Source organism: Octodon degus, unplaced genomic scaffold (genome assembly GCF_000260255.1).
Source record: "Octodon degus isolate 3935 unplaced genomic scaffold, OctDeg1.0 scaffold00100, whole genome shotgun sequence".
In the NCBI taxonomy this organism is placed as follows: Eukaryota; Metazoa; Chordata; class Mammalia; order Rodentia; family Octodontidae; genus Octodon; species Octodon degus.
Genome location: NW_004524676.1, coordinates 5,090,410 through 5,103,119, shown reverse-complemented (window position 1 = coordinate 5,103,119; position 12,710 = coordinate 5,090,410). Strand labels below are relative to the sequence as shown.

At 50.6% G+C, this 12,710-nt stretch overlaps 1 protein-coding gene across 2 annotated transcripts in view; it reads right to left on the bottom strand.

Moving 5' to 3' along the window:
* Ano6 (anoctamin 6) overlaps positions 1–12,704 on the bottom strand; it is a 169,584-nt gene extending 156,880 nt beyond the window's left edge. For both annotated transcript variants that reach the window (XM_023723612.1, XM_023723613.1), the window contains exon 1: positions 12,497–12,704. In XM_023723612.1, the coding sequence (XP_023579380.1) occupies positions 12,497–12,569 (73 nt within the window). In that variant the 5' untranslated portion in view covers positions 12,570–12,704. The remainder of the gene's footprint in view (positions 1–12,496) is intronic.
* Between the last annotated feature and the right edge of the window lie 6 nt (positions 12,705–12,710).

Below are 12,710 nucleotides of genomic sequence, written 5' to 3'. Positions count from 1 at the left end.
CTCCCAATCTGTCCTCGCCAGAAGCTGTGCCCCCTCTTCCTCCCGGCTGCTCCAGCAAGGGCCAGGATTATGACTCAACAAACCCCATGCTGTGGGCACAACTCGGAGCCCAGGACGAGGCACCGGGCACAGGACAGCCACAGAGCGGAACAGAAGCACGGCTCTAAGTGTTACATCTACAGGCGCAGACAGGCGGCCACTGTCAGGGTCGGCCCAGGCAGGAGCAGGAAGCACTTTACTGCCAGGCAAGAGGCAACGAGGCGACACTAACCACAAACGGCGAGATAAAACCAAGAGGCTGGTGTCCCCCGGTTCCTTGGAGTGTGGACAAGCAGAGGGCGAGGAAGGGTAAGGCACAGCGCCAGCGCTGAGGCTTGAGGTTCAGGCAGAGCTGAACGGAGGCCCAGTTCCCGCAGCCTCCTCGCCCAGCCCTCCGCTGGAAGCGGCCTGGGATGGGCGGGACTCCAGTTAGGGAGGGGAGCAGGGCCGGGCTGCGGTGTGGACAGATCCCGGCACCAGGATGACTAAAACGGAAAGCTGACGGGAGAAGTCCTTCGTCACCCCTCAGAGAAACCAACAGCGGCGTCACCACCTTCCCAGGCCACGGGGAACACAAGTGGGTGGACAGACACTAGGGCATCTAGTATCTAGGGCCAAAGCTGAATTGCTCTTTCATTTGGCATGGGTCATTCTCGTCTGCCTGGCCTCAGACATATCCTGTTATTAAATGAAGCTAATAATAGCCATTTAAAATATCTTTACCAATAAAACAACACCAATAAGAGCTGACCTTTTGAAGCAATAAATGATTATACTTGGTGCCCTGCTGCCCACGAAGGGCCCACGGCCGTCTCCCTCCTGCAGCATTTTCCACAGTCAATGAGCTGGGGCAAAAAGTGTCAGAATAAATATGCACCTCGGCGTCACCTTCCCAGCAAGCCAATTAAAGCCTGAGCTATCCTAGAGTAAGGCATGAGTTCATTTTCCTTACACCCTGCTCTTGCTTAAAATGTGGTACTCTCCTCTTGTACAAAAGCATTGTATGAACCGCTGGAGGTTACAAGAATAACCAAGACGAAAAAACTACTTGACTTGAAACAGAAATATACCTTCTGGATATTCTTACAGTGCCAACACACTTAACTACTCCCCACTCCATGGTTAGGTTGCCCTCAGAAAATCCACCACTAAGTGAAAGAAAGACCGGACAACTTCATGCTGCAGAATTCCATTTATATGAAGTGTATTAATAAAGCCAAGACAGTTCATAGTTAAAACTATCATCGCTGAAGTTCTCAATCCCCTGGATTGAGGGAAGAGAAACCTGTTTAACGGAAAATAGCACTAAAAATACCATCTGCCTTGTTCTCAGTGGCTGGCTATACATCTGTCTTAGCCTACCAAACCTCAACATTACCAGTGCATTTCACTATATATAAAATAAGAGGTTGAACATGTTAACAAAAAATACTACTAGACTGAATAAACATTAGGAATACAGAGTCCAGAGAAAAGCCCAGTGAAAGAGAATGGCATTATCTCTTATCCTTGACCTCAATGCCATTTATAAAGAAAAGAGTCTCAGTTTGGCAGGAACAATCTACAACACATAGCAAAATAAATTGATTACATGGTCATATTTCCCAAATAGAAGTCAGTCATGTATGAAAAGATCCTAATAGGAAAATAAGGGAATTTGGGTAGTCAATGAAGGCAGAATTTGCATCCATTTCCTTGTGTCCTGTGAAGAGAAGATAAACATGGATCCACATCTTCGGGATTGCCTGGTTACTCATGGGGAAGTCTGGAGGGATTCTCTGGGCTTGCAATTTCTCGAGGAAACACACCGGAGTCACCAGAGGGGACAGGCAGTGATTCACACCACGCCACCCCCAGGCCTGGCTGTGGCACTCAGACTGTCACTCTTCCCCCCCGCCCCCACAGGAGTGAGTCACCCCTTAGCCAACTGGGCCAGGAACAGGAGAACAAGTTCCTCCTGGCAGAGAAGCCAGAGCCGCTCTTCAGCTCCCTGGCTCTGAGGTCGGGAAAGGATGGGACAGTGCGCAGGGAAGGGCTGTGCCTGCTCCTGGCTAATGTGGACCCCACCCAGCCCTGCTCGGCAAGCTCCTGGCAGCTTCTCCTTCCACCCAAGAGAGACCAATGTGAATCCTACATGGAGTGGACGGGAGCTATAAGGGCCAAGCCTCGCGCCTTTCCACCCCAGGGTTGGATCACAGCCAACCTGGCCAGAAGCACGGGGCCATGGACCACAAGGCCCTGGACCACAAGCAGAGCACTGCGTGGAGGGTGCAGTAACAGCAGGAAAGTGGTGCAGACACAGAAGCAGGCTCCTCTGGGCATGCTCCTGGCACAAACAGACCCAGAGCCCAAAGTGCCTGCGTGGCTGCAAGGCTTCCTCGAGCCTCCTCCTCACAGCCACGCTTTTCACAGAGATGATCCTCTAAGGCAGGGTTATTTTTAGAGCTAGGAAAACAGCAGCTGCCCCATCAGCCACCCCCTTTGTCAGCCACCCCCTCCATCAGCCACTCCCTCCTCAGGGACTCTCTGCTTGGCTGCGCTGTCCTGGGTCCTCTCTGCCTTCCCAATCTTTACGCCTACTTTGCCAGCACTCCTGGGAAGGCTCATTCGCTCTGCGGGCCTGCTATTCCGTGAGGGCAGGGCCATTTCTGTCCTGCGTGCCTGGCACCGTGCCCAGCACAGGAAAGGCACTGAGCAGAGGCTGGGTAACGTAAGAGCGTTTTGCATGCATCTGCATTTTTGCTTCAGGTCACTGTCTGCCCAGGTGGCCAGGATGGAGTACAGTGCACCTCTGGGTGTGTCTGCGGGGGCAGAGATAACTGCCAGGAGGCCAGCAGGCTCCAGGGAAGACCCGCCCCACCGACTACAAGCGACACCACCCCAGGGGCTGGGGGGGGACAGAAGGTAAGGGATGGAGGAAGGAGCAAGGCTACATGCTCATGCTATCCAGCTCTGCTCAGCTTGCACAGGCGCATCTCCGCTACTGCGGCCCCCCGTGGACCTCAGGCATCTCGGCCTCACTGACAGGACACACACAGCGGGCTCTCCAAGACCTTCCGGGCCTTTGGTCTTGGCCTACCTAGCCTTGTTGCATCCCGGATTCCTCTTCTCCAGCCTCCAGATTCCCGGCCACGGAGCGGCTGCTCCCGAGTGTGTCGCCGTGGCCTGCCCCAGCCCCTGCCCCTGCCAGCCTCCCTACCAAGTCCCCTTGTGTAATTTCACACACACACAGATCCAGAGACACAGCTATGGAGTGCACCAATAGCTCAGCTACAATCTTTATACAAAGGACATTCCTCCCTGAATTTTTTGTGACAGGATCTCACTTTACAGCGCAGGCTGGCCTTGAACTCACTATGCAGCCAGGCTGGACTCACACTCACAGAGATCCTTCTGCCTCAATCTCCCTTGGGCTGGGATTACAGGTGTGTGCCACCCTTCTTAGTGGTGCAAGTGATTTTTTAAAAAAGCAATAGGTATGATTTATGAAGGCTCTTCAGCGCTAGCAATCCATAGTCAGCTTGTAAAAGGTCTGTGCTTTGTTTTATTCTTTTTCCGGCCAAGTAAGTCAAAACTGCAACTGAATGCCTGAAAATAAGTATCTTGAGGTATCAAACAAGCCGCTGGCCACAGTTTTGGCAACTGTAACCCTCAGGAAAACCATGATTACCGTCTTGCTAAGAAGCTGTGTGCCCTGTTTGCTTTCACTCAGAGCAGGGACGGGCCTGTTGGGAAAATGTTCAGGTGCCTCTGATTTGCAGACTACTAGGAAAGACAGAAGCTCAAACCCGGTGGGTACGAAGTGCTACCCAGGCTGGGGTGGGGACAGAGCCGGCCTGCATCCTCTGAGCAGCACAGAGGTAGAAGCCAGCAGACTGCAGGAACCACAGTTCTAAGTGTGGTAACTGAAGGGTGGGATTGTGGTTTGCCCGGAGAAAGTCTCTTCTACGAGAAGTTTAAGTGTACAGCAAATCTTTCAAACACTACTTTATTTGGGAATGAAGTCTGCCTTCCTCCCTACACTCCACCCTGGCTCGCACGAATGGAATGGAATGTCCGGACTTTCCTTCGTGCTGGTGTTACCCAAGGGGCTGACCTGCGTCTAAGCTCTGCCAGGGGACAGAGCCAGCCCGCCTTCCAGCACACAGAGCACAAGTACCTACTGCAAATAAGCAGAGATCCTAAAGCCTCATGTCATCACATTCAAAGCGATTCAGATGAGGGAACAACTTTGCGGGGTGTGTGTGGCCTTCAGTTTTGTCACCTCACTCCGCATCGTGCCCCAGGTTTACTCAAACCACTCAACAACAGTCAATGAACAGGGCATTGTAGTCTCGGGGCAAACGAAACATGCTAGAGTTTTCCATTTCAAATGGACACACTCTCAGAAGCAAAAACGATGTCTTTATTAGAAGTTTCTATGATCAGCAGCAAAAATACTATCATTTTTTTTTTAGGAATGCAATTATTTAGACCTTAATACAAAATAATTTAAAATCTTAAATTTGCTAAACAAAAAATGATTTTCCACTGCACAATTTCTGTAGTATCAAGACTACCAGAAATGCCAGTTACAAACTACCTACATTCTGTTACGTTTCTTACTAGAATTATATTCAAAGTGATACAATTCTGTTGTGAAATGTACCTACTAGAATAATCCTATCTAATTCTGATTACCCTGTCACCTGTGTTTCTCCACGCTGCCTGGTTTTCACGGTTACGGAGTCGCCAACCACGGGCACAGCCGCCCCTCCTCTGCGTCTGCGGGTGTAACAGATGTTATCAGCCTGTGAGGTACAACCTCTCAGATACTCTTAATTCCTGCAACGTTTCCCGAGATAGAGCCCAAGGCTCTGAAGTTGTGAGGACACGCTTGAGACCTGATCACTGTTGGTGTCCTGCCACCAAGGCTGTGGTCCTCAAGGTACGGCACAAAACAAGGGCACAAGGACAATGACCTGCACAAGGAGCAGGCTCAGCTCTGGGAGAAAGGGGTAAGTCCAGGCTAAGACGCAGGTAGTATCAGTCACATTGTAGCTATGGAGCGCTTAGTGTAGCAGGTACCGCAACCCTACAAAGTAGGACTTGACACAATGTTCCTCTCACTCAGCCCCACAACCAAATAGGTTCTCACATGAGCCCCTTGGGGGGGGGGGGATAGACAGGTTAACCACGAAGGTCACATGACCCACGAGGGACAAAACAAATGCACATGCCAACAGCCATGATCTGCACTTCTCCAAGGAACCATGTAGTGTCTAGCAAACACACCCAGACACAACTAGGAGAAAGGACCCTTAGGGGTGATGAGTGAGGGCAGTAAGGGGCCAGGCGAGGGGCCAGCACGGAACGACACAGAATGACAGCGAAGACTACTCAGCAGCACAGAGGTCCACTTCGCCCTTGCAAAGGCCGCCACGCCTAGCAGGACCCAACGCACACCTTGGCCAAACAAAGGCGAGGCTACCTGGGTCCTCCACAACAGACACAGAGATCATCCTCCCCAGGAGGAGTCAGCCTTTTAATGACCATAATAAATAACTGTAACACGCCCCAGGACAGATGGCCGCTGAGTGATCCCTGCTACCTACACCTACCTGGGAGATTTCGGGGTGAAGAGGCAGACTGGCTCCAGCCTGTGGGCTGTGCTCCCCACCTCCCCTCCAGACCCAAGCATGGGGAGGTCGCCAAGGCATGGCCTCCACCTTCCAGGGCTCTGCAGGAGGCAGAGAGCCTGAGAGGGTCCCCTCTAGACAAGCCCCAGTTCCACAGGACACCGAAGCTCAACAGGTCCCAAACAGCAGGCGAGCGCCCTGCCTCCCGTGCAGCCTGGCTGCCCTGCGAAGCCCAATTCTTCCACTGTCACAGCCAAATCCCGTGTAGAATCTGACTGCCAACAACTGCCCCCTTGCGCTCTGACCTGCAACACTCGGTGCCCCACCTGTATTAAAGGCTGCTCATTCCCTTCCTGGGCACCCACAGATGCCAGGACACAGGGCTCACAACCAACATCACAGATGTTGGTTAGAAGTGCAGGACGGGGGACAGCACCCGGAAGGACAGAGAAGCCAGGACCTCCTCCATCAGCCTGAGAGGAGCCCACTGCATGTCACCCCTAGGGTTTTTGGTAAGATTCCCTCAAAACAATGATTTCTATGCTGTTTCCTGGAACTTGGAAACACTGTCAGCCTGTCTGCGGAACTGAGGGAATAGAGAGGAAACACACACACACACACACACACACACACACACACTGACCACCTCTTGGCAGAATCCTCACGCTATCATGCCTCAACTCCTGCATCTCTGAATACACAGGTTGGCAGCGTGGCCACTGTCAGGGCTCTGCTCGCCTGGACCCTCCCTAGGCAGTTCCTGAGTGGATACAGTGACAGAGAGCCATATAAAGCAGCCACTGCTGAGGGGAGAGGCCCCAGTGACCTGCAAAGTCACGCATATCCATTCCCAAGAGTGCTAACTTTTCTTTAAAGATTTATACCACAAGGGTACTGTCAGCGTCACCCACAGATGTCTGAGTGAAAAGGCCCCAAGCGTGTCCACACCCACCTTCCTGCTCCCAGCAACAGCCCAGGGCTGAGCAGACTGCAAAAGGCCAGGGTACTGGCCTCAGGTGGCAGGCTCGGGGTGGACAGCCCCAAGTGCGAGCTGACCACAGCAAGCGGGCTGACTGCAGAACCTTCCCGTTGTGTTCTTAGCATTCCACGTCAGAAGCTGACATTAAAAAACAAAAAAAGGGCAGGCATGGTGGTGCACATCTGTGATCCCAGCACCCGGAGGCCGGGGCAGGAGGATCCCTGTGACCCGGAGGCCAGCCTGAGCTCCTCAGGAAGGCCAGTCTGCACGCACAGGGTGACCCTGTCTCAGGAAAATATAACAAAAACAAACAAGAACAGACAATTACTTTTATAAGCTTTCTTCCCCCTTGTTTTTTCCCCCCCTCAGGGATTTTGGGGTTTTTTTTTTATTTTTTTGAGACAGGGTCTCCCTATGGGTTCAGACTGGCCTTGATCTTACTATGTATGTAGCCCAGGCTGGCCTTGAACTCAGGGTCCCTCCTGCCTCAGCCTCCTGAGTGTTGGGACTTCAAGTGTACGCCAGCACCTGACAAGCATGGAGGAGGAGGGGGGAAGGATCCTTTAGGGATTCCATTTTTTTTTTTTTAAACAAAGACATCCAGGAAGCTCTTATAAAATCTTCTTTCCTCCCAAGCACCACCTAGATCAGTAACTCACATGTGGTTTCTTTACAATTTGTATCACTTAGAAAATGATTTTTGTTTCTTGTTTTCTGTTTTTCCCAGAAAAAGTACCTTAGGTTTTACATGAAGGAAACATTCAGGACTTGTTTAATAAGTAACAGAAGGAAACAATGAAAAGACAAATGCAAATTGTCATTTGCAAAATTATCACTTTAAAATATGGTAGGTAAAACACATATAGGGGAAAAAAAGTATTTTGTTTAGAATAATTTTTCTTAAAAACAGCACAGACTAGAAAACAACATGCTTAAGAGTCTATATGATGACACAAGAAAAGCTTGGCCAAAGCCAGAGATCATCTTTCAAACATCTGGCTGGAATGTCTCAAAAAAACAATGAAAATTCAATTATGGAATCAATCTTAGAATCTCTATAAACAAGATCTAATTTGCATAATTGTGCCTCGTGAATGAATATCTATTTACATATCTTTGACCTCGGGCTAAACTTCTACCAACGTTAAAATAAATATTATAGAAAAAAGAACAGTAAAGGCCAATTGTTTTTTTTTTTTCAATTTTAAGTTTTTGTTATTTTAAAATACTGTTGAAAATGGCAGCGTTTCAAAGCCCTACCACGAAAGCATTAAGCACAAATGCAACATCTGGACTTCACAAAAGAATCTATTTTTTTTCATTTGTATTTTTGGCTGCTGAGCAACTTACTGCAGCACGATCTGTCACTTAGTATTCTGATATGGAACCAGGGCAGTAATAAATACCAGAAAAAGCTGCCTATTAACCCTTCTACTTGTCTTCTACACAAACAATCCCTCTGATGGGTTCTGACTGAAGTGTGTCTCAACCACTCTTTCATCCCTGGCCAAAATAGTCTACGGCTAGGGTGGGCGAGATAGCTCAGCTGCGGACTGCTGCGGGTCTGGGTTCATCCCCGACACCACATGCCGGGCCAGCCCTGCCCCAGGCATGCTGAGCTGGGCCCTAGACCCGACTTCATGGCACACACCTGTAATCCCAGTCCTGGGGAGGCTGAAAACTGGAGGATCGCTAGAGTCTGAGTTGCACAGCGAGACTCTACACCAAATACAAAATATTCTACTGTTTCCATATCTTCCCTGAACTTGTTTTCTTCAAACTGGCTGCCTCTTGGAATGGACGCTAACTGATTTTGGTTCCAGGACTAAACATGGAAAACTAAAGTAAAAGCAAAAGTACTGATAGTAATAGTGGGGCTACGGATACACCTCAGCAGTAATTTGCCTAGCTCTACTTAAAAAAATAACAGAGGAATCATTTATTCATTAATTCCCCCAAATCTCTTTATAGAAGATGACAAATAAGTTCAGCTGTACGTTTCCTCTGTTGCAGGTAACTGGAAATGTTTCTCCCTTGCCCAGCTCCATCCCCGGACACCTCACATCTGAAGCACATCAGGCAGCTTAAATCCTACAGCATACAGAACTTCCTGAAAATCTAAAGTCCCGTTATAAATGTTTCTCTCCACACCCGCTGTGCGAAAAGCAACAGGATAAATCCGAGCAGGGCCCAAAGATGAGCGACATACATAGCTTCTCCCGGAAGCTATGTTAAAATGTACACGATCACTAAGACTACAAAACACAAGCTACTAAGAAGTTTAACAGGAGGGGCCGGGGAGATAGCTCAGTAGAACAAGTGCTCGCCTGGCAGGCACTAGGGCCTGAGTTCAGTTCCTGGTTCCACCAAAAAAAAGAAGTTTAACAGGAGAAAACCCAAAGTGCTAGCTGGAGTGAAAACTCCTACTGAAATGTAATCACTTTAGCACAGCCTGCCCCAAAATCAGTTTAATAGTTCAATACCATCCTCTGGTATAAGGCTATGTTGTGGGATTCTTAACAGTATCTTGTTATTGTCCCTCAGAATTAAAGTCTTATCTCTAGTGGAAAACTCCACAGCTGCTGTTGAATTTCTGAATTTCTTGGCTTCTAAAAGAAAATAGAAATAAAGGCAGAGCAGGCCAATATATGACTACAACACCTGAAGAAAACGGACACATCCCAAGAACTGCGAGCCACCCACCCAAGAGGGGACTGGGAAATCTTTCAGGAAGCAATCATTTGATTCAAAACTGCACACAGAGGGTAAATCATGACTGTCGGCCTACTGACGAGAAAGCTTGCAAAGCGGAGCAGGACTAGCTCTGCTCAACCAGGAAGGCTTTCAGGATAATTTGCTTTGCTTTTTACTCTCATCTGCTCGGTAAAGAACATCCACATGTATACAGTATACAGCTAACACACGGCCCCGCCGTGGTGCGCAGGGCGAGGTAGTATCGGGGTTCACTTCTGGGGAAAGCACTGTGCCCCTAGAAATAAGGGGAGACTCTACTCCACGGCCTCATGTCCTCGGTGGCCTCCCCGGCCTTCCCGGCTGGAGCCGCTGTCCTGGCTTCCTGCAGCGACGTCACGCACCCTCTCCCTGGTACCACTCGGTGCCAAGCTCTTGGCTGGCACACCCGGATTACAGCGCTCATGGCCCACCACAGCAATCCCTCCTCCGTATCTGCTTCCTGACTAGATAGTGAGGGCGTGCCGGTCGCGAGTACAGAATCCAAGCGCGTCTGATAGAGTAAGTGCACTCAGCATTTTTCACGAAGATAACAGAGTATCACTGGAGAAGAGAAGCTGCTAGGGCTGTAAAACCGCAAAGCATCACCTTAAACACGTTGTTCTGAAAAAGCAAATCATTTATTCCTCCAGCAAGGATTTGTTTGGCCCCTACACAGCTTAAAACTCAAAGCAGCTGTTCCCAGGCGCTCCATCATGGAGGGAAGTGAAGTATAGACCCAGTTCTTTTAAAATTTTGTCAATGGAATGCCTACACTATTTGAGACATTGTGCATGATTTCTAGAAGACATAACTGATCTATACCCAGTTACCAAGAAATACACACTCCAACTGTAGAGATTGGAAGTTCAAAGATAATAACAAAATACAGGCTGAATAATACTGCCAGAGAACCTAGAGCTAGGGACTGCGCTGAGCCACCAGTGGCACTTGGGGCTTGAGGATCAACATCAACCTTCTAGGTTTGCAATGGGCTTGGGAGGAGGAGGAGCCATTGAGAGAGGGTGGCAGATAGTTCTACTTCAGTCAATGCAGGAAGAAAAGTTTTGTAACAACAAACAATTCTCCCCTCCCGCAGCCACCTTCCTTCTACTTGACCTGTTTAAGCGTCTTCCCACTTCTTCAACCTCCTTCAGAAAGCTGTCAGGCTGCTCCTCTGGGGCCTGTGGCCACGACAGACATTTCTTTTCTGTCTTTTTCAGACAGGGTCTCTGTGGTCTCAAACTCACAGCGATCCTCCTGCCTCAGTCTCCCCAGTGCTGGGGTTACAGGAGTATGCTCCCACGCCCGGCTCTCGAGTGGGTTTTAAACTACTACACAACTATTGGAATGTCAAATCCTAGGAAAAATAAATTAGTCAATTGCATTAACAGTACAAAACCAGAAACAAAGGTCAAAATTATTCAATTTAGCCAGTCTCCCTTCCCATACTTGGAAATTATTTTGCAGTAATTTTGTAGTAGGTGATACACCGCAGTCAGCCCATCTCCAGTAACTATTAAAAAGACGATTTTATAACAACGTAAACTTTCAATCGACAGTGTTAAATACTGTCTGATAGAAAAATGAAGTGGTGGCGCAAGCCTGCAATCCAGCACCCGGGATGTTGAGGCAGAAGGATTGCTGTGAGTTTGAGACCAGTGTAAGCTACAAAGTGAGCTCAAGGCCACCCTAAACTTCATAGCAAGACCTCGTCTGAAAAAAAAGGACAAATAATAATAATAAATCACATCAAAAAAAAAAAAACAAAAATTGCTGGCGTCTACTTAAACATGAATATGCTGAGCTACCAATTACTAGGAAGTTTTAATCTTAAGTAGCTTCTCAAGGGTAGTGGAGGAAGTGTAGTTAAGTACATCTACACAGACTTGAGGAACAAGCCTGAATTATTTCTGTAATTAAAAAGAGCTCAGTGCTTTTATGATGCCTTATCAGAATCAGAGACTACACAAAATCTTTTTCTAAGTTGAGATCTATTGATGGCACAGTGGAACCAATAAAACCTAGAGCCTTTGCCTATGTCAGTTTCCATCTGGGTTTTGACCTGCTTCATTTTTAATACTCAATATACACAGGGGCCTCTCACCTTCACAGAGACGTTTTCCAAGGAAACTGCTTGTGCTCATTTTACTGCTATCTTTAAAACTCTGCTCCCGTGGCTTATATTTTTATGGAAACATCACTTACTACCTAACCTCGCTACATACTGGCCTCAGGCATTCTCCATCCAGCCTAGCACCGAATTTAGGAGGTGGTGACACACGGGAGCCGGCTCGGGGGCAGGCGGCAGCAGGGCAGGTCCACCTGCGCGCGTGGCACCGCCTGCACCTTCCGGAACGCGAAGAAGTCTCCGGGCACTGCTCTCCCGCGCGCACCGCCCGGCCTGCGGTGGGGTGAGGTAACCCCTCTGCTCCACTTGGCCCCGGACAGTGAGAAATTTACCAAATGCTGAGTTCAACGGTCAGGGCCAAAACACGTGAACGGAAGACAAGCCACATCCAACTCCTAAAATTAAGTTACTCTTAGAGTTACAGGAGAAGAGCAGCGCTTCAGGACGCGTGACCGAACGGTCCTGATTTAAACCTGATCCGGCGTCAGGAGTCTGGGCCGGAGCTGCCGGGGCAGAGCGGCGGGTAATCTAATCAGCGTCCCGGAGAGGCCGGTGCGTCGCCGCTCCCGGGCGGGATCGCCTCGGGACCCCGCTCCCGGCCCTTCCTCGCGCCCCGCCGTCCGCCTCTCGTTTTCCCAGCTGTCCCCCTTCGGTCCCCGGCTCGTCCCCGGCTCGTCCCCCGCTCCAGGGCCTCAGCGATCGCGCAGGACCCCGCGCCCGGCTCCGCTCCGCAGAAGGACGGGACCCGCCGCGCCCCGCGCCCCCAGATCCATTCCCGGGCCGCCCGTTCGCTTCCACCCTAGAAGGTTCAGGGGTCCCCGCCCGCGCCCCGAACCCCGCCTCCGGGCTCGCCGCGGCACCCGGCGCTGCGGAACCCCGGCCGGCGGGGGCGCAGGAAATGAGCCTCAAGTTGCCTCCGGCCCGGCCTTCCGCGCGGGGCGGCCGGGCCGCCGAGCCCCCTTCCCCGCCTTCCCGGGCCGGGCGCGGGCGCGGGCTCACCGAGGTCCCCGTCATCGTCGTCCTCCTCGTCCTGCTCCACGTCCAGCAGGACGTTCCTGGTCAGCATCTGCATGTCCAGGGCGGCTCCGGGGGGCGGCCTGGGGCGGCTCCGGGGGCGCGGGACCCGCGCGGGTCTGGACACGGGGTCGCTGCCGGGAGCGAGCGGGGAGCTGGGGCGCGAGCCGGAGCGGGCCGCCGGAGTGCGGAGCGCCGT